This window comes from Eufriesea mexicana, unplaced genomic scaffold (assembly GCF_001483705.2).
Source record: "Eufriesea mexicana isolate 0111107269 unplaced genomic scaffold, ASM148370v2 scaffold10888, whole genome shotgun sequence".
Taxonomy (NCBI): Eukaryota; Metazoa; Arthropoda; class Insecta; order Hymenoptera; family Apidae; genus Eufriesea; species Eufriesea mexicana.
In genome coordinates, this window is record NW_016918552.1 from 154,283 (window position 1) to 175,410 (window position 21,128).

The window sequence follows — 21,128 nt, forward strand, 5'->3', positions numbered from 1 at the left end:
TCGGAAGAGTCGTGCATGCCAGAGTAACATTAAAAGTACCGACAGCTATTTGTCAGTACCGTTCTCAGCACGAGTCACGCGACTATGAAACGCAAACAAATGTGCAAGTCGCGTCCGTGAAATATGAATCATCAACGGCAATGAATCGCGAAGGATTATCAAAACTGCAAAATCGATATTCGTTCCAGAAAACAGGAAGAACTCGGGAGCCGTTGGCGCCTGTCTGCGAACGGTCTCGTTGGTTCAGTGCAACAAAGCGACCAACGAAGTATCCGTTTATGAAATCGATTGAACCACCTCGCAAAAGTACTATCTTTTTGGATGGTACACAAGAATTGGGAGTGGCACTTAGTTAATCAACGATAAGCACATCGTGCGAGCCCGATGTATTCCTCGCGAGAATTTGAAAATATAAAATCGTTAACAGCCATAGCAGCGGCTTTCGATTCGTATGCATTCGTTTAAAACTGAGTTTGTGCACGATTCGTCGTAGACGTGCCTATTGGTTTCGCGCGCACGCAACCATGTATGTTTACGCACACAGAGCCACAAAGGAATATATATCGACTCGCGTAGTCGCGACGCAAGGGCAGGGTCGTCGGCAGTGTCAGTACGCCTCGCGACGCCGACGGGAGTTGTGTTCGTGGTATATTCGTAGGTTAGCGTTTAGTGTTTGCCGGCAGTAGCTTTTGTACAGTGTTTTAATATACATATAGATATATATATATATACATTTATATATATATATATATACATATATATTTTTCTTAACCGGCAAAACTCACGACCGGAAAGACTGCGTAACCCGTCGAATTTACGATACGTCCAGTTTGACCAACTACACAGAATCATTGTATTTTCGTCCCAACGAATCGCTACGAATAAGCCGGTACCACGGCGTGTCGTTCACCTCCGGGCCACGAGAAGAAAAACGAGATTTTTGGAAACGCCGAAAATACCGTACTGTGATCTTTCATACTAACCATTTCGTCCTTGTCGAGGTATCGGTAGTATTTCCTAGCGCACACGAGCCTCCTCGTAATCTTGGTCCTTTATTTCACGACTCGATGTTAACGAGAAAAGCACTTAGTCGATCGTAATCGCGAATTACACGGCGAGTGTCGCGAGTAACGGTGGGCGTTTGCGATTCGAGGATAGAGAAGAGATATAGAAAAGGAAGAGAGGAAGAAACAGACGAGTGAAAATGGGGTGCAACACGAGCAAGGAGAGTGTCCAGCCGGTAGGGGATGAAGCGAAGGAGGACGGCAAGAACGGCGGTGAGTAATGTACTCTTATTTCATTTTACGTTTCCTAGAACGTGACACAAGACAAACGTGCACGTTAACAGTGACGTATAAGAGAAAATGCATGATCATAGCGAAATATCGTTCGAAGGTTAATTTCTAAACCGGCTGATAACGAAATATGCCATACTATGCTGCGAGACAAGAGAGGAATAGTTTAAGATAATCCTAACGCGAAATGCAGTTCCATGCGAAAAACATTCGGTCGCTTAAACATACGTTACAACGGTCGCGAGAGAATCGAAATAAATCGAGGCCCATGGACATTTGCCATTTAAAAATTCTTCAATAGCTTTTACTACAGAAGAAAGTCAATATTTAATTTCTGTCGTATTAATAAATCTAATATGTTCAAATATGTACGAGACGTATTATGCCCGATACTAAGAAGCTCTAATACAACCTTAAAGGCAAATCAGTTATTACTCGACGTTCAAATTACTTTCAAAATACAAAAGATGTTAATTATCATTTTCTACGGGACAAATTCAATCTCCGTTCTAGAATATTCTTCGTTGTCGTCTCTATTGCGTCATATTTAGTTTCACGAGATCGCTGTGGATAAAAGTGCAGACTCTGAATATTGCTTCGCCGTTGAAGGTCAAGAATGTTTTCGTTCGACGCGTGTAGAGGGACGGAAGCTACCGAGCAATAGGAAGTGCGTGGAGGCTGTATTGTTTTTGTCTTCCAAGAACGATGCGTAGAATTACGGGCTCTTCTCGGCGCTGACAGTCCTTCGTTGCGGTTCCATGTTGTTTAACCCTCGAGTAACCATGGTTGTCGCGACTCTCGTCGCGAAAGAACGCGGAACTCGTGGAATTTGGCGAGTAACGAAATCGTAATGAAATCGATCTGGACTCGCGAAGGCATTCGGAACGGTCTAAAATTCTCAGGAGAGCAATTCAAGCATTCGGTCGCCCATGCTATGGGTCCTGGCTAACGAAGCTTGCAATTAAGAACTTTTTTAATCCCACAGTCGGGTGAAATATATTTTAACGGTATTCTTCGCTCTGTTATTCGCCCGGAGAATTTATCGGCCGAAAGTATTTTTCAAAACGTGCAGAGAGAAATTTGTGTAATTAAGGAAAATTAATTAAAATTAATTAAAATTAAAGTAATTATTATTGGCCATAATTATATGGACAATAATTGAAAAATTAAATAATATTAAAAAATAAATATTAAGGTACACTCTAAATTCTGTTTTATATGAATAATTTAGATTATGATGGGATGAATAATATCACACGTTGAAAAATAATAGTAAATAATTCAAATTAAATACTTTTAATCCGTAAAAAGGGAAATTAGTTATTATCACTAAAAACGGAAATTTTTAACTCGTTCAATTAAAATTGTCCCATCCTAAAATTCAGAAATTAGAGTACTGCGTTATACCAACTGCATAAACCTAATTCTTTCATCGTATAATAATTTCATAATTATTCCATTAATTCAATATTTATTCGTATTAATTAAATTACTCATTGCATTAATTTTTTTTGTAAATATACTTCATGTTTCAAAAATATTTTCATTATTTTTACCATTAACTTTACGGAAATAATTTAAAAAATTTGTAGATCTCTATCCTTCGTAATTTCACGATGGCGTGTTCATTTTCTTCTTATTGGTCCAAGTAAAATTCCTTTCCTCGTCGATTGGAAGCATTACGTAATATGTTTGCACAAGATTTTTAATAGTTTGGCTGTTTTTCCTTTCTTTTTAATTACCCCGATGTATCTCTCGTTTCGCAACGTCAACAGCATCGATGACTCAGAGGAACTTTAAACATCTCAGTAGCACAATGTTCGCTTAACCTTTTAATTGATTAATCAACTCGCGTTTTGTGGTAAATAGTTGCATCGTGAACCTCGTTACAGAAGAACATTCTTCCCTCGAAGGATCGCTTTTCAGCATTCTGTTGAGCATGATTTTCAACCTTAAACGTTATTAATTAAAACATTGGTAAATATAAGCGTTAATTACTTGAATCGATATTTAATTATTATTCGCGTATACTCTTCTACGTGTCACGTGCACGTGTAAGTGAGAATTAAAATGGAATTAAATTGAAATATTTAAATAACCGGTATCTCACTCGAATGGCATCTCCACTTCCTGCTCATCCTGTTTCGTTTAAATTTTCGTTCGGAAATTGGCAAATAGTCATACAGGAATTAAAATAGAATACGCGTGTATTGGTATAAAATAGACTTGCTCAAAATATAAAATATAAAATATAAAATATCATAAAATATGATACATATACTATGATAAAAGAAATATAATTTTTCCACATAACTTTGTCACTCGAAATTAACACTGGAGCTATCAAAGTAGTCGAAATCATTTGTTTTAGAAATTAAAATTCTTAAATTCAATCCTAATTATGATTCTTATTTTGATATTTGGAATTTTAAAATTGGAACTTCTTTTTATTTATTTTTGTAATTGCTGAAAATACGCGACCGCGTAGTTAATGTTGATTTTTTTTCGAATAAAATCGTAATTACTAATTACGTATGTTCGTGTATTTTAATTGTATCACTTTAATTAACATGATTGGTACATTATATTTAGGTATACATTATAAATTGGTGGTTCTAGTGTTAATTAATTTAAAGTTAAAGCGTTTATTATATGATAAGGTGTTTTAAATAAATGTTGCTTGGTATTGGTAGCATATGATATAGCAATTAGTGTTTTTATCAAGGAATGAAAGTCACTAGCATATGATATTCTAATTAGTTCTTTGTTATCCTGATTTTTAATCAAGGTATGAAAGTCACTTTATATATATATATGTAAGGTCACGTTATATGTAATATGTAACATTTGATCATGCAATGCGAATATCGGATGCTGAAGAAAAATATTGTTAAGATATATGGGTTTAGAAGGTAATAGCTATCAGGATATTATTTAATTAAGTCTATAACAATTTACCGATTAACTATTAATTCATCATATATTATCCTCATTACATTTTTCTATCAAATATAAAATTATATTCATAAAATAAGAAAAGGGAGCTTATATAGTTTTGTCTAAGAAAATGTTGTATCTTTTAACTTGCATTTACTGACTAATTAACTATTTATCATTCATTATCTAACTGCCAATTCATCAACCATAATCTTCATTAAATTTTCCAATCAAATAAAAAAAATATATCAATTGGAGTACCCAAATATTTTTCCCCAAAATATTTTTCTATTCCAATTTTTTAACCCATATTCACTTACCAATTAATTACTAATTCATCATCTATTATCTTCATTAATTTTGTTCATTAAATAAAAAAATACATCCATAGTAACAATATATGTATATATATGTTCTTATATAATATATGTAAAAAAGCTCTGTACATTTTTTCATTGCAAGAGTTTCCAATTTTTTAATTCATACTCACTACTTAATTAACAATTTATCACCCATTATCTTCATTAATTTTTTTCATTAAATAAAAAAATAATCCATTGTAACAATATATGTATGTATATCTTCTTGTATAAAATATGTAAAAAAGCTTTGTACTTTTTTCCATTGCAAGAGTTTTTAAATTTTTAATCCATACTCATTTCCTACTTAACTACTAATTCATCATCCACCATCTCCATTAAACTTTCATATTAGATAAAAAGATATATCCATAGAAACAATATTGTTATATAATATATGTAAAAAAGCTCTGAACATTTTTCCACTGCAAGAGCCTCCAATTTTGAATCCATCCTCACTTATTACTTAATTACCAATTCATCATCCACCATCTTCACCAAACTTTGCCAACAAATAAAACACTACGTCCGCAGAAAGGATACGGAAATATTTTTCAACAAGCTGAAGAAAATCCCCGGATATCTTTCCACTGCAAAAATAACCAATCTCTTAACCCACATCTCCCGGCAATTAGACACCGTCCAATCTGCTCGGTTCTCATAGAAAACAGGATTCTCTTTGAATCCCTGCTAATCGAGGGAACGAAGATTCTCACGCAAATGCATCGGGCCGACGAGCAGGTTGAAACCTCGAGTTACGAATCGCGTTGTGAAACGAAGGCCGATAGATCTCTCGAATTACGATCTAGAATCAGCGGAACACCCGGCCTTCTGCTTTTCCTACTTCTTTTCCTTCTCCTTTTCCTTCGCGCCTTATCTGTGCATCGCGTCAGGCCTCACCCGCGCCGTGTTCCTATCGATAAAGTCAGTTTTCGAGGCTTAAGAGCTCTATTAGAGGCAGCTCGATGTTGCGTGCCACCGGGAAGGGAGGTAACGAGAAAAGAGGATGTTCCCGGTTGAATGAAATGAAAATTCCCGACACGGCCGGGGCCGTAACGACGCCCCATACATTTCGTTTGGGTACTCGAGCACGAAATCTGTTCATACGCTTAGGATATTTATGAGTAGCACGATCGACACCATTCATGTTTCTTCGCTCCTTTTTCTCTATCATAGGAAATATTTTTTCCTCCTTTACGGGTTTTTCTTTTAGGTTCTAGAGTTCACGATTTCCTTTATTTTGTTTTAGGTGTGCTTTATATTTCGTTTACCGGGTTCGATTTACGACACTTTTGTTACGCATCTGGTATTTCGTTTCATTTTATCGCAATTGGAATTCTTTGGTCTTCTGTGTAATTTTATTTGATGAAATATAATTTTTTATACTTTTGCCTTATTTTTTGGTTCAATACTGATTTTTTCTTCCGATTATTTTATTTGTCGTTCAATGATATTTCGTCTTTGACCATTTCTAGGGGAAATTTTAGTGCAGTTGGAATTCTTTGGGTTTCTGTGTAATTTTGTTTGATGAAATCTAATTTTTTATATTTTCGCCTTATTTTTTAGTTTCATATTGATTTTTTCATGCGCATGTTTTATTTTTCGTGTTATGGTATTTCATCTGTGACCATTTCTAGGGAAAATTTTATTGGGGTTGGAATTCTTTGGGCTTCTGTGTAATTTCATTTGACGAAAAGTTATTTGTTATATTTTATTATTCTTTCTTTATTCAATTCCCATTTTGTTTGCGTTTTATTTTTTATAGTATTTTATTGTTATGTACGTGGTATTTCACTTTTGACCATTTTTGGGGTAAATTTTATCGGTATCGAAGTTCGTCGAGTTCAATTTTAAAATTGACTTTTTATCCAATTTTTTATTTTTTTCGACACTAGTTTGGTTCTAGAATTCTCTTATTTTCGTGTGATTTTATTTTATATTCGTTAATATTTTTCTGCTGAATTTTATTCGACTCCGATGGAATTCCCTGGGTTTATCGAAATTGAAATTTCACTTCGACATACGCGAAATTTAAAATCTTCAGATTTTCCACTTGCAATCGGATGTAGATATTTTCCGTCGAGAGCTTCCATCGAAATTGCTCCATTGTGCAAGATATAACCTATAGATTTCAGAGTATTTCGTACTATCAGTATAACCATACGTGCTTCCTTTTTTATCGTACAAAGTTTGTGCATACGTTTCATAAAATATAGATAGCGAGTTTCACGACAATGCTGACGAAGGCTAAGCAAAATTTCTTTTTTAAAATAATAAATTCAAAATTAAAATTTAAAAAATTAAAAAATTAATCGTACCTAAGCTAATAACCTTATTGCGTCACATTTACATTTGATTTTAAAAATTCTGCAATTTTGTGGGATCATAGAATTGCAGCAAAATTATATATATATATATAAATTTTCCAATTATCTGAAACAATTATTTCTCATAAAATTCAGTCCCAAGGAGAATATGTAAAATATTCCTATAAAATGTAATAGTATTTTTTACCACTAACAAAATTTATATTTCCGAAATAAAAAAGGGAAATAAAGGAAGCTTTAACAAAATTCATTAAATTTTGATTAGAATTTATTTTTATTTTTATTAAATTTTTATTAAAATTTAAATTCGTAAAATATTTTCTTATTGTGCAATTTATTTTTAGTCTTTAGCTTAAATTTTTATGTCGAAATCTGCAGAGGTACATTTTTCAATAGATTTCAATAGTCAATAATTTGCAAAATATTATCAGACGTAGAAATACAGTAGTGTAATACAGAGATTTGTTTATAACAAGTGTGCTTGTTGTAGCATCCTATGGGAGGAAGCAGGTATTACAGTTAAAATTATGGGTCTGTGAAACCCTCTACCTCTTTGCAAAAGTGAAGCAGCATCGTGCATACATGAATGGCAATTTTATTCGAGATGAGTAGTTTTCGTTTTCCATCAGACCTTTTTCAAATAGATATTCTAGAATACGAGAGATTTCCGCTAGTGCGATATTATCTATTTGCTCATTTGCATGTGATCGATCGCATCGAGTACTATTAATAATTTCTGCGAAAGAAGGAAATTCTGTAAATTTTGTCGAATTTGTGGAGCAGAGGAGGAATGGTTATTTCGTGAATATTTTTAGTTTTTGGTCATTTTTGGTAATTTGGGAGAAATGCAAAGTCGTGGTTTGTACGGAGAGAGATCTTATTTTTGCATCACGAAATTTCGTAGTAGTTTATACTTCTTGCAGATAATTATTTGTGTGTTAGGATCGGGGATATTTGTTTACTCGTCGAAGTAAAAAAATTAAGTTTCTCGGTATTTATTTAGATATTAAAATTATAAAATGAAGTGGTATATAATTACCTTTTTTGTTTGATTAAATGAAATAGATAAATGTTGATACACATTTCCAGCAAATTTGATCAAAATTCCAACAACATCTCAGTAAAATTGTAGGCAAATTTCAGTTAAAGTTCACAAAAATTTTAGAAAAATTTCGCCAAAGTTCCATTGTCATTAATATTTTAATACAATTTCACCAAGATTGCACCAAATATTCAGCTAAACTTCACCAAAATCCTAACTGAGTGTAATTAAAGTTTTACCAAATTTTCATCAAAGTTTCAGGAAAACTTCAACAAAGTTTAGCAAAATTTCAGAAAAATTTCACCAAAGTTTCAAGTGTCACAAAAATTTTACCAAATTTTCACCAAAGTTTTACCAAAATTTCACAAAAGTTTAGCAAAATTTCAGAAAAGTTTCACTAAAGTTCTAATTAGGTATGACCAAAATTTTAGCAAATCTTCACCAGTTTCACAAAATTTTCACCAAAGTTTCAGAAAAATTTCATCAAAGTTTATCAAATTTCCGAAAAATTGTATTAAAATTTCAACCAAGTGTGACTAAAATTTAATAAAATTCCATCAAAAAGAGGAAGAAAATATGCGATGCAAATCACTTTGACTCATTCGATAGTCGCACTATCAAATTTGAAAATAACGGTCACCAGAGACCGTGATAACAGCGACTCCGTTAGAATAACACGCGCTTAATCTCCGCGTTGAAACAAATCCAGTCGCGCACAAACATTAAATCTTCGGTTGGCAGAATTGCATTCACACCGGTCCATGCGTGCGCGTATTTCGCTATTATATTATAACACTAAACTTGATTCAAGCGGAAAGTTTGTTGGATGGTAAAAAAAGGTGGTAAGTTTCACGGTAACGTAGAAAAATACGCGGTGTGCTCGCATCGTTAGATCAGCCATCGCGATAATGTGCACGCTTCGGTAATATCAAGGCAATCGACAGGAAGTAGAGGACGGATGATCAGGTTGTTTTGTGCAGTGAACGTGTACGCTGCATTGCGTACTCATTTTCTATTTCTTCTGATTTTTCTTCCCAACGAGATCCCGTCTCGTGTCACGCACGGAATTCTCGCAAATAATAATACATATCATTAATATTAATTATTCGGTAATACAATATAAATATAATTAATAAAATTAATATTATTAAATATTAAGCCTTTGCGGTCGATGCCCCCACAGCGGGGACATTCGCAAGTCGAAAAATGCAGAAAACTATAGAAAATTAGAGAAATTTTGTATATTTACGCATTATAAGTATTATTAAACACAAATCAGTTTCAAAAAATTCTGTGCATTTTAATATCCATATATTGACTTTAAATCCTGTACAGAAAAGTAATTGCGAAGCACTAAATTTGCTTTGCCGAAATCTGCCGAATGCAAAGGGTTAATAATCGTTAAAAATATGAAAAAAATAAATAAAAGGACACACGAATGGTTGCATTTATTGGACACTTTATTCGTATTGTTATTTTGCAATTGTTCTATTGTCTTCTGTTGTGTTCGTTGAAATCGATGTGGAACAAATTATAAATAATTATAAATAAATGGTTAATAAAAGTAATAAAGGATGTAGTAACTAACGTAGTTATATTAGTAGTTACAATTTAATTATATATAATAATTATAATAAATAATAATTTGGTAACGTTATGTGAAGAATTTTAATTAACTAATATCCACAGCAGTGATGTGAGATAATGGAGTATTACATAAAATTAACTTATAAATTAGGTAAATATATACAGGAGCAAGAGACAATGCAATAAAATTTGTTTGGAATTTGTTTAGAATCAATGAAGAATTTCATCACTATAGTTTAAATTTTTATCAAGAATATTTATTCTTCTAACTGTACTTACTATATACATGGAATTATAGTCTTGACATGACCCTCCCACAAAATAATAAAATTATTGAAAGAAAGGAAATTACATAAACAAATTACAAAAATTGTATTGCATATCATCATTGATACTTATATACAAAAATACTTATACATGGACATAATGGTGTAGCTTCATATTTTAATTATATCCCTAATTTGGTAACGTTTCGATGATTAATTTTACTGAAAATAGCTGCATATTCAGTAATTACAGAAGTAAAGTAATTCGAAGCCCGTTAATCTGAATGGTTTTGGTAATTTCCACTACTAATTACATGTATGAGTTAGGTATCAAAATTTCGATTATATGTAAAACAAATCGTGATAAATTAGTATAGATTGCAGAATTTTTAAACAAAAGTTTAAAATTGCTCATCTGATTAACTACAATAAATTAAATAACGAGGATAATTGAACTCGTGATATTTCCACAATATATCGTCAAAAATATCGAGTCTTTTAACAGTTTCAAGAAAAGTTAGCCAAGATCAAAGATTAACTCTTTGCACTTGACGACTTTTTCGTTAGAGAAAAATAGTAATTCGAAGACTTTGTGTCATAGAGTCGACGATATTTTTAAAATGGTAAATGAGAAATCATATGCAAATTAAGACATAGAATTATTTTTCTTCGACATTCCACACATCGTTATGTAATTTAAAATTTGATATATTAATTAACGTTGATCTTTAGAATCTGATTAAATGGTGACTGAGAGTCACCTCTCGAGTGCAAAGGGTTAAAATTTCAGATAAATAAAATAATCCGAAAATTGATATTTTCTTAATATGAAATGTATGAAATCATGAAAAATTTTGGTAATTTCAGCGGGATTACCAAAAATTGAAACGTCTTGGATGATGCTGGTTACGAAGTTATGGCAATGTAGACCCAGAACGTTAAAATAGTCAGCCGAGCGAATACTAAATTACACGGCCATCCGATCATAAGATAACTCAATAATTTCCATCCATGTGTATCAATCAAGTTATGGCAAGATAGAATTAATCCATCATCGACATTCGCGTCACGTTAAATACATTTCCTTCTGATATAATTCGAAGATAATCTGACGGTAGACTGCGTTCACATCGTAACGAAACACATACACACACACACACATACACACACATATAACGATTTAATCTGTTTCATCTCAGAAGTCTAATTATATTCCTCGATCAAAATTTTCGTAGCTTCCTCTGTTCGATGCTTTTCCAAACGAATTATCAAAAATTTTTGTGAAAATCTATGGTATTCGTATCGATGAGAAGATTATTGTATCAATCAAGCACTAATTAGATACGAATTTTGTTGAGAAATAAAAATGTCAGGTTCCGATGTATTCGTGTCTTTTTAATTATCAAATTTAAACATTTTTAAAAATTTTATGAACGGTAATACGCGATATTAAACAATTTCTCCATCGACATAATATTTAGTAGCAAAATAAAATTTAAGTTCCAAAAGTATTCCAACATATTTTCGAATCTACATTTATATTTTATCATGGATAAAAATTTCGAGATTTAAATATCATTATAGTAAAGTGATTTATTTTTATTTAAAAAAAACTTAATTAAAGTGTCAGGCGCTAACACAAAGGCACTCGTCAGTTATTTTCGAATTTTTATGCGACAACGCATTCCAGTACTTAGAACTCTTAGTACTTGGAAAATGAGTCATATAAATTTGCATCATCGCACGGAGTCGGTATTATGAAAAATGACGTACTTGCTGAATTATGATAGAAGAAAGATTCACCGGTTCTATAGAGTATTTTCTTTCCCTCTTGAAAAATTACTAACATTGACAGTCACTTTGCATCTTTTCATTAGCAATTATCATCCTAAAATACTATAATAACGTTAGCTATCTAATTGTGAGATCAACGAATATTTCTTACATTTTTCTCACTGATTTGATCATTTTCTCACACTGACAACAACCAAAAGCAACCGTGGATAGAATGAACAATAATATACGAGAGTTTTTAAACGAGTAACTCATAAATTATATTTCAGTTAAACTATTTAAATAATAAACTATTTGAAACAATAAAAACGCTGTACTCTTTCCAGAAGTTTCTCCTCTCACTCACTTACATTATAATGATAGACTTGTGAGGACGTATATATACGTCTTTCGTATATATTGATAAATTTGTGAGGACGTATGTATACGTCTTTTGTATATAGTGATAGACTTGTGAGGACGTATATATATGTCTTTCGTAGTAAAAGGGTTAAAGAGTATGTGTGTATATATATATATAATAACATAACATAACATAACATAACATAATATAATATAATATAATATAATAATATAATATATATATTATATTAATATACTATTATGTATATATTATATCACATTATATATATCATACATTGCAGAATTATAAAACAAATAAGTTTCACTCATTCAACCTCACTCACACTCACATTAACGTTCACACACGTCTGCAAGATATTAACACTTGCGAAAGAACAATGAAATTACCAGGAAAAATGCAGCATTCTGTGAACGTTGCTTTCGCCGAAATTTTCACCAAGATTCGCCGAAATCATCGAATCTTCCGTTCGAAATATTGAAACACGGTGAGGTTCACCCTATCAGCTAGCTAGGGGTTGAAGCTCAGGAAAGCGCGAAGCCCGGGGTAAGTAAAGCGTTGCTGAGCCTCAAGATGGGAAATCGGGTTACCCCGTGGTTCGTCGTCGGTTACGAGCAACGAATGCAAGGCGAAACAATTTTCTTCCCTCTGATAATATTCTCTCCTGTTGCCAGGGGCGTTTTTCCACGTCTGAGGGAACGCGGGGTTCACTGACTCGTGAGTAACCACATTTTCCCGGCAAACATGTTTCGATGTCTCCTCCGTCAAGGAGGATCGAACTGATCTAGTCGAAGCTTGAAATCATCGATTCTAGATCTTTGCCTAAACAGTGTCAAACAGTGATCGCGATGGACGCGATTTCTTATCCGGGATTTATGGCACACAGCCTTTAACCTCTTCAGGGGTACCGACACATATGTTAGTAGTGGATATTATATTTATATAGGGATATTTTTTATTAGCAAATATAAGGAAAAAGAGACGTTTTATTCTAATATATCCTTTCGTTTTAAGCCCAGACACTCTTGACGTTCTTTCAGGGCCGTACTTGTTCCAATCCCACATTAATAAAGATACGGAGGGGTTTTATAGAGGACTTGCAAACCTCCTTTAAGTAGGAATCCATTCTTTTTAAGAACGTTGGTCGCTACAGTCCTCTCAGTCTCATCGAATATCAACCACGTGTTCTTGCCTAACATGCATCTCGCTGTTGGAAAGTTTAATCTCGTTGGTTGTACGTCTTAATGAATAATTGGGGTGTAATTACGATTCGATCGTTAAGTATCGCGGGAAAGGGTGCTGGGAACGTGTTACTTTCAGTGCCATGCAATTAGGGATGGAACGTAGATAAGGTGATCAAGGTACGAACCCTGCCATGTCCTCTGGATCATTTTCTACTAGAACGTCCTTCGATCCTTTAAGGGTAGTATCTCGCGTGGATCACGCGTTTTTCATGTGCCCTCGAGAAAAATTAGAGATCCATATACTCGTGGAGGATTTGCACGTGGAGAAACGAGAAGTCGCTATTAATAGTAGAACTGCTTACCTGTTACGTGTATTCAAATGCAGAGTAAATTGATCCTTGCAAATTGTAATCATAGATCATTATATGTCTTAGTAAAAGTCGAGAATAATTTATCCTGGTATTTTTATTCCTAACCTTACTTTTATTTTGATACCATTTAATGTATAGTTTCGGTTCTTTAATTTTCACTGAAGAATTTTTTGATAAATTATGATTTTTTGTATTTTTCTTAAATTATTATTTTTTGAATTTATTACCTTCGAATCATTATGGGAATTTCGTCATTCGTATTTAAGAAAATTTTATTTATTTATTTTTCACTATACACTATGCATTTTTCTTGCTTCTTCTTCTTTTCTTCCTTTTTCTGTTTCTTTTCTTCATCTAGTATGGATGTTAGGCATGTTTAATTTGTTTCAGGCAAAATTTCTTGAATTTGGTATTTAGTATTAATAAGAATTTGGTATTAAATAAAATTTGGTATTTGGTATTTAGTATTTTCTAGTCTGAAATATTTTTTAATGCGATTTATATTGAGGAATTTCTAAATTCGTTATTTTCCTGAAATTTAATATTCTGATTTAATTTAAAAATAAGCTGCACACAAAGTATTCGAAAAAAATTTAATATTTATCGAGGTTCAATATGCTATCTCTTCGTCCTGTTTTTAATTTTAATTTTAACTTGCCTCGGGGGATAAAGAATGTACAAAAATTCGCGAACGATTACTACGGTTCTTAATTTTTATCAGTAAATGTACTTACACTATCGCATTATTCGCGTGAACGATCATACTTTTTCTGGTAATGACTTTTTATAGGAAACAGAAATACGTATAAATTGCATGTGAAGGTCTTCAAACGACGTTTCAAACATACGATAAGTAAACGATTAAAACGATTATCCGTGGATGCAATAAAGGATGAAATATCGATCATTCGAAGTCTAGACTTGTCTCGATATAAGAACTGTATTTACAATTTCTCGTTAGTGGCAAGTAAGACATTAATCAGCACATGACTAGCAATGTAATTCCCTCTGTCGACAGACTGACAAGTAAATCCTAAATGACAGTGCGTATCAAATAGTGCAGGAACGTATAAAATTGAATATATCGTTACCAAAAATTGAATTTTATTATTAAAATCAAAGAATATTATATATGTATATTATCTATAATATTATTTTTATTTTTCATCAATAAAATTTATAAATAATTATTACATAATAACATATTAACAATAAATAAGATATAATATAAATATTAATATAGAGTATTATATATATACACATATACGTAAATTAAATTTGTAAAAATCCTAGTAGACATTGCTTTATTATAAAATTTTCACTGTTTGCAAAGTTTTCGTTCATGACACGAGGTACATTATACAAATGCATCTACATATTTATTAATACTCGTTGCATTATACTGAAACATCCATTTTACACGGAGTTTAGGTTCATCACGCGAAGTATAATATATTCAATATTAGTACAGGCGCGTAAATTAAATTTGTAAAAATGGTAATAGTCATCGCTTTATTTCGAAAACTATGCAGAATTTTAATTTATGACAAGTACATCATAAGTAGAGTGCCTATATTCAGTATTAGTATAAAATATTGTACAGGTAGCTTATTTCATATTTTTGATTTACGATATCTTTTTATTTTGATAATACCTTTATTATTAATGCAGGATATCATAAATGAATATGTAAATTAAATTCGTAGGTGATCATCTTATTTCGAAATTTCTATTTTACGCGAAGATTCGGTTTATAACACCCGTCGTCGAGGGTTTCGCAAATTTCTTAATCCTTTGATTCTGCGAAAATGAGCTGCTCTCTGCAGATAGCCTAGAGGTACGACCATGATGACGGCATCGTATGAAACGAATTACATAAACGCGTAACGTCTGGGTATCACGGATGACAAGTATAACACGCAAGAAGAAACTAAGCTAGATGTTGGTCACCTCCAAATTACTAAGTGCAGAAAGAGACTAATAATACTTTTAAATATATTTAATTTTGCTTATTTAAAAATTTAAGTTATTTCGATTATTTAAAATTCGAATTTTCTAATGTAATTCACATTTTTATGTCTTTAAGTATGAATTATTATTTGATTCAAGGTAAAATATTTTATTTGTAGGCATTTTCAGCAGCTTAAAGTTGATTTTAAATAATATATGAGAATGTTGTTGTCAATATTTGCAAATATATTTTTCGTTCACTGATATCGTACTGAAGATTATTAAATTGGGAAATATTGTTCGACCCTTTTTCAAAAATCCTTCGAGATCCAATTATTTAAGACCCACCTCTCAGTCTATTAGAAAAATCTTTCAATTATGAGGAAAACAAAATTCCAACATAGGATGGTTGCTACATGAGAATAGGTGTACGAGAGATGAACAGAATTGAAATTTTCGAGTTCCGAAAATTTAGAAATTTCGAGAATTTCGAGAGTTCGAAATTTTACAGGACTCTGACTTTGATTTTTAAAACAAAGTATTCCATTTACAAATTAATCAACATGTAGAGCTACCAAAATTTTCGAATTTTGATAGCTCGGAATCTCTCGAGTCTACAAATTTCTAAAGTTTTTGAGACTTTATAAATTTCCGAATTTTGAAAACTCCGAAACTCTCAAGACTTCACAAATTTCCGAATTTCGAAAACTCTAAAACTCTCGAGACTTTATGAGCTTCTAACATTTTTGAAACTTTATAAATTTCCGAATTTTGAAAGCTCCGAAATTCTCGAGACTTTACAAATTTCTAAAATTTTCGAGACTTTATAAACTTTCGAATTTCAAAAACTTCGAAAGTCTCGAAACTTTACAAATTTCCAAATTCTTAAAAATTTATGGCTAGTCGAAGATTCAAAAATGTCAAAAATCCTATTCAAATATGAACTGCAATATTTTCTGCAACATCTCGCGCAAATAAACATCGTAATAATTTATATATAAAATGTCTCTCCGAAGTTGAAATCATCATCAACAGAATTTCATAAAATTCTCTTTGATGCAACGGAAATACTGCGACCTGTTTATAAACTGTTATAAATAATCGTGATATCCGCGTGACGTTTTTAAATCAGTCGAAACTCGTGAAAGTACCGCAAAAGTTGTCGAAAGCATAAAGTTAGCATTTGGTGGAGGTTATGTAAATGTTAGGACGGTTCATCGTTGAAATTCAAGGCTGGCGATTTTTCATCGGAAAATGAACCGAGAGGAACGCCAGAATATGGCATCGACGGCGATGTTTTAAGAGACTACTGAAAATAATTCACCAGGAACGGCAAGAGGGGGTTGGCGTTTCGCTATTTGTCACTTGACTCGAAGAGGAAAAGTAAAGAAAATAGATAAATGGGTTTCGTATGAGTTGAACGATATACAGCAGCTTACAGATGAATGGAGACAGCCACAGTGTTGCCTCTGAAAATTGAACAGAATCCATTTTTAAACAGTTTCGTTATTTGCGACAAGTGGATCCTGTCCGATAAGCAAACATGTTTAAGGTAATGGCAAAATGCCAAAACCGCTGTGTTTCGGATTAGAGAAAAATAATGGTAACCGTTTCCTCGATACGTATATGCCAAACTCATTTATTAGGTACCATGTTTTGAAATTGTGATTAAGATAAATATACATCGCGCGTAAATTAATTAAACAAAAGTTTTATTGACAAATATATTACGGACAGTAATGGTATATGCAAATAAAAAATTAGAAACAGGAAATACATGTTAACGAATAAATGGAATACGTATTTTGGGAATGACTATACTGGAATGTTAGGAATTATATTGCCAAGAAATGAGAAGGTAAAATAAAAATAGGACATGAATAATTTTAAACTGCAGAACCCATAATTTTTACGAATAATAAATTATGTCTAAATAAACTCGAGAATTTTTTAATTCCAAACACTGTAATTATCCAGAGAAATAAATTATCTCGAAGAGAAAAAGCTAAGAGTAGAACCATTATTTTTACAAACATGGTGGAAACATCGCGTAGAACCACGGGGAAATTATTTCCATTAAACGTACCATGTCTCGATGAAGTTGCCTCCGGTTAAAGTTCCCTTTGGAACTGCATTTCATATGCATCGACCCGTCGCGATACATATTAAATAGGGAATACCAAAAACGACACTTTTATCCAGTTTCTCGCGTGTTTGTTCTGGTTCGTTGCCTTCGTCCTCGCGGAACCGTCGTTTTACGCTTTTCCATTTGCGAGAAGGATCCTAAGCAAAGAATCGAGGAAACGCAAACAGAAGCGTGGAACGGTTATTTATTTTCCTATCCCATGATCGGTCTTCATCGAGCGCGTGATAAGCGAGCCGAAGTTGGCCGAAAGGCGTAGCGGAACTATCCGAAGCTCGCTTCGGTAAGTGAAAGGTGCCGCGTAGTGGGGGTAAGAGAATAAAGTGTACAGCACGCGGTAGAACGTCGCTGTATCTGTTACGCTGTACAGCCGTGGAGGTCGGTCGTTTCTAGCATGACTGTACCTGTACTCTGTGCGGCATTTAGACAAGAGAATCCCATAAAATGAAGCAGAGCCTGTTCACGGTGTATCGGGTGCATATTCCGATATTCAATAAATTCGAAGGTTATTTCGATAAATGCTACCCCGCACTTCCTTATCGAGCAATAACAACGGTGCAGTGATTTGTGCAGAATTTATCTAGCAGTATATTAGCCTCGAGTCCTTTCACCGAATTCAACTTGTTACGCGGAAACGTTCCTGATAGACTCAATAACCGTGTCGTGTCACTTTGGCAAAGTTTTTCCCTCTTTTTTCACTTTTATTATACAGGACACGTCACGTATCAGAGAAATGTTTTATAAAGGATGTTTCGTGCAGGAAACATATATGGTTGATATAGAGGATGGTATATGACGTTGAAACTTTTCAATAGTTTATGTTTTCTCTGAAGACAGAATTTCGGCCTTTTTTTTTTTTTTTTTATTTTTTTTTATATACGATTATTTTAATTTTTATGCGCTAGACAATACATTACAGTATGGTAATAGAATAATGTACTTATTACAAACGATAATGAGATTATGCATATATCATGTATATTATTTTTGCAAATTTTTATCGTTAATTGTTAGGGTTGTGGTATGTAAAAATTAATGTAAAATTAATTCCTTTTTTAAATCGGTGATATAAATTTTGTAAAAATTTTATATTCCGTTTAAAATTTAAAATCAAGAATGGGAAGTTAAGAATTCTAGGTCGTTGTAATATTTAGTTTAAAAATAGACTACGAGAGGTCGCTCTTTAAAAACCTTTTTAGTATCACGTGTGTTCCTTGGTACTATATAATTTATGGGTAGAACGTTCTTTTGTAGTGCACATACTTTGCCAAGTTATACGAAGTTACTCGCAATGTACGAGTTGTATCCTTTCTATGGAATTTCTTCCTTTACGTACACGTTTTTTATTATCGATCTGCTCCCACTGGAGCACACTTGTTTTATGATTCTTTTCTACTGCTTTCCCTATTCACCGAAGTACTTGATTCAACGTGGAAAGTAAATTTCTCTGATTTTTCCGGACTATTATAGTATCGAAAATTTTATGTAATTACAAATGTGATAAAATGATGTTTTCTTTGAACCTGTAAGCTTTAGAATTTATTATTATGGACGAAATGAGAGTAGACACTGTTAATTTCAGGTTTCAGAGGAAATTTGAAGTAATAATTGAAATAATAAGTAGAATTAGAAAATAATAGAAAATTATTAAATTAAATGGGAAAAATTTTAATTTTATACACTAGTCATAATTATACGTTTTAATTTGTAATAATAAAATGTGTTATAAATTAGATAAATTAAAATTAGTATGAAAAGTAATATGTATAGATGTTAATAATTCCAAAAGAATTGTTTCACTTTTGGTAGAAATATTTCTATCGAATTCACAAGAACTCATAATGCTCAACGCATATTTATAAGTCGTACATAAACATATAATTTAATCATAACTTGATAACGTTTTATTCTGCTTTTAATCCTGATTATGATCTGAAAAAACTCATATTTTATCTTCCTCTGTGTTTTCTATGAAATAGCGATTATTGCCTTCCTGTGAATTCGTATCGTGTTCAAATTACATAAAAGAAATATCAATAAGTATCATACTAATGTATCGATCATTCTGAAGAATATTAAAGACATTGTTTGCAATTTTTCTTTTAACTATCCCAATATTATATTTTTGGTGCAATTTACACTAAGTGTATTGTTTTATAACTAATGAAATAGTAAATAATAGATATATTCGATAACAAAAATAAATTTTACCTGTTTTTAAAAATTGTACCACCGAAATTAATATTTAAGTCATGCTCAATATGTATTACTATATTTAAAAAAATTATTTAATATCCACTGTTATTACATCGTGGAAAATTAATCAAGATTTATTATCAGGACGAATCATAAATTGCAAAATAAATTCCAATTTTCCAAATAAATTTCCGGATTTTAATCTATCCTTTTTCTAAGTCTACGTTTTTCTGTTAGACATGCATTACCATTAATTAATGAAACTATTAACCGGCAAAATAAAAAGACGAATGAGAATTCAAAATAATTATATTTCTAGTATACGGTTAACCATTAATGAATTAATAAATTTAAAAAAAGGGTGAAAAATGGGAAAAAGGGAAAAATAACGTTCCTGACCATTACTTTCGCTATCGACCAAAAGCCTCGTCGATAATACATTGTATTTCCACGTCGCAAATACACGTACACAAGGCTTGATACAAACACGATAGATTTCGACTGACAGATAAACCACTCGTGGATCAATTATTCTCGTATTCCCCTGAAACAAAGTTTTCCTTCTTTCGTTTCTTTCGTTGCCAAAACACGGCACGTAGCATCAAATAATGTATTTATTCCACTGAGAGAAGCTGGGCGGTGTCTAAGTGGAAAAGTGCCAAATTGTTCCAGCCAGCCGCGGAGTTTATTGCAACGACGCTTATAAATTCATTATTCCAAGCCCAGGAGCAATTTTTTAGGCCTAAAATCGTGACACTTCGTCTACGTGTGTAAAAATCGTACATTTTTTTATTTTTTTTTCCAGAAGGACGTTTTTCATTTTGAAGGAACGCGAGAACCAATTGTTTTCGTTGCGTCCTCCGGCTACTCGTATAGAGTGGTCCAATTCTGTCAGACTTTGACAGGATCCGATTCTTTTAACGTGTTTTGCGATGAGAGCATGAGAGAGATAGAAAGAAAGCCTCGAAATTTTGGACAGAAATTTTGCGACTGTTTTATACGTAGAATTCGAATCTGTCGATGTAATTCTTTGTTCTCTTCTTACTTCGTGACCTGTGTAGGGATTTATTTGGCAAAATTCCATTCCGAAGATAAAGGAACATTGAAAATATAAAGACACTATAATATTATATAATATAATATAAAGAAATATTAAAAATATAAAGACAATATAATATAATATAATATAAAGGAATATTAAAAATATAAAGACATTATAATATAAATAAATTCAAGCATATGAGAAAATGCTCGAATGCAAAAATGCAAGGAAAACGCAATAAATACGTAATGCATACGATACAATGTGAAAAGTA

The 21,128-nt window shown here is 32.3% G+C and overlaps 1 protein-coding gene across 1 annotated transcript in view; it reads left to right on the forward strand.

The window, feature by feature from the left end:
* The first annotated feature begins 612 nt into the window (after positions 1-612).
* igl (IQ calmodulin-binding domain containing protein igloo) overlaps positions 613-21,128 on the forward strand; it is a 208,857-nt gene continuing 188,341 nt past the window's right edge. The window contains exon 1 of the mRNA XM_017908466.1: positions 613-1,277. Coding sequence (XP_017763955.1) covers positions 1,205-1,277 — 73 coding nt within the window. The 5' untranslated portion in view covers positions 613-1,204. The remainder of the gene's footprint in view (positions 1,278-21,128) is intronic.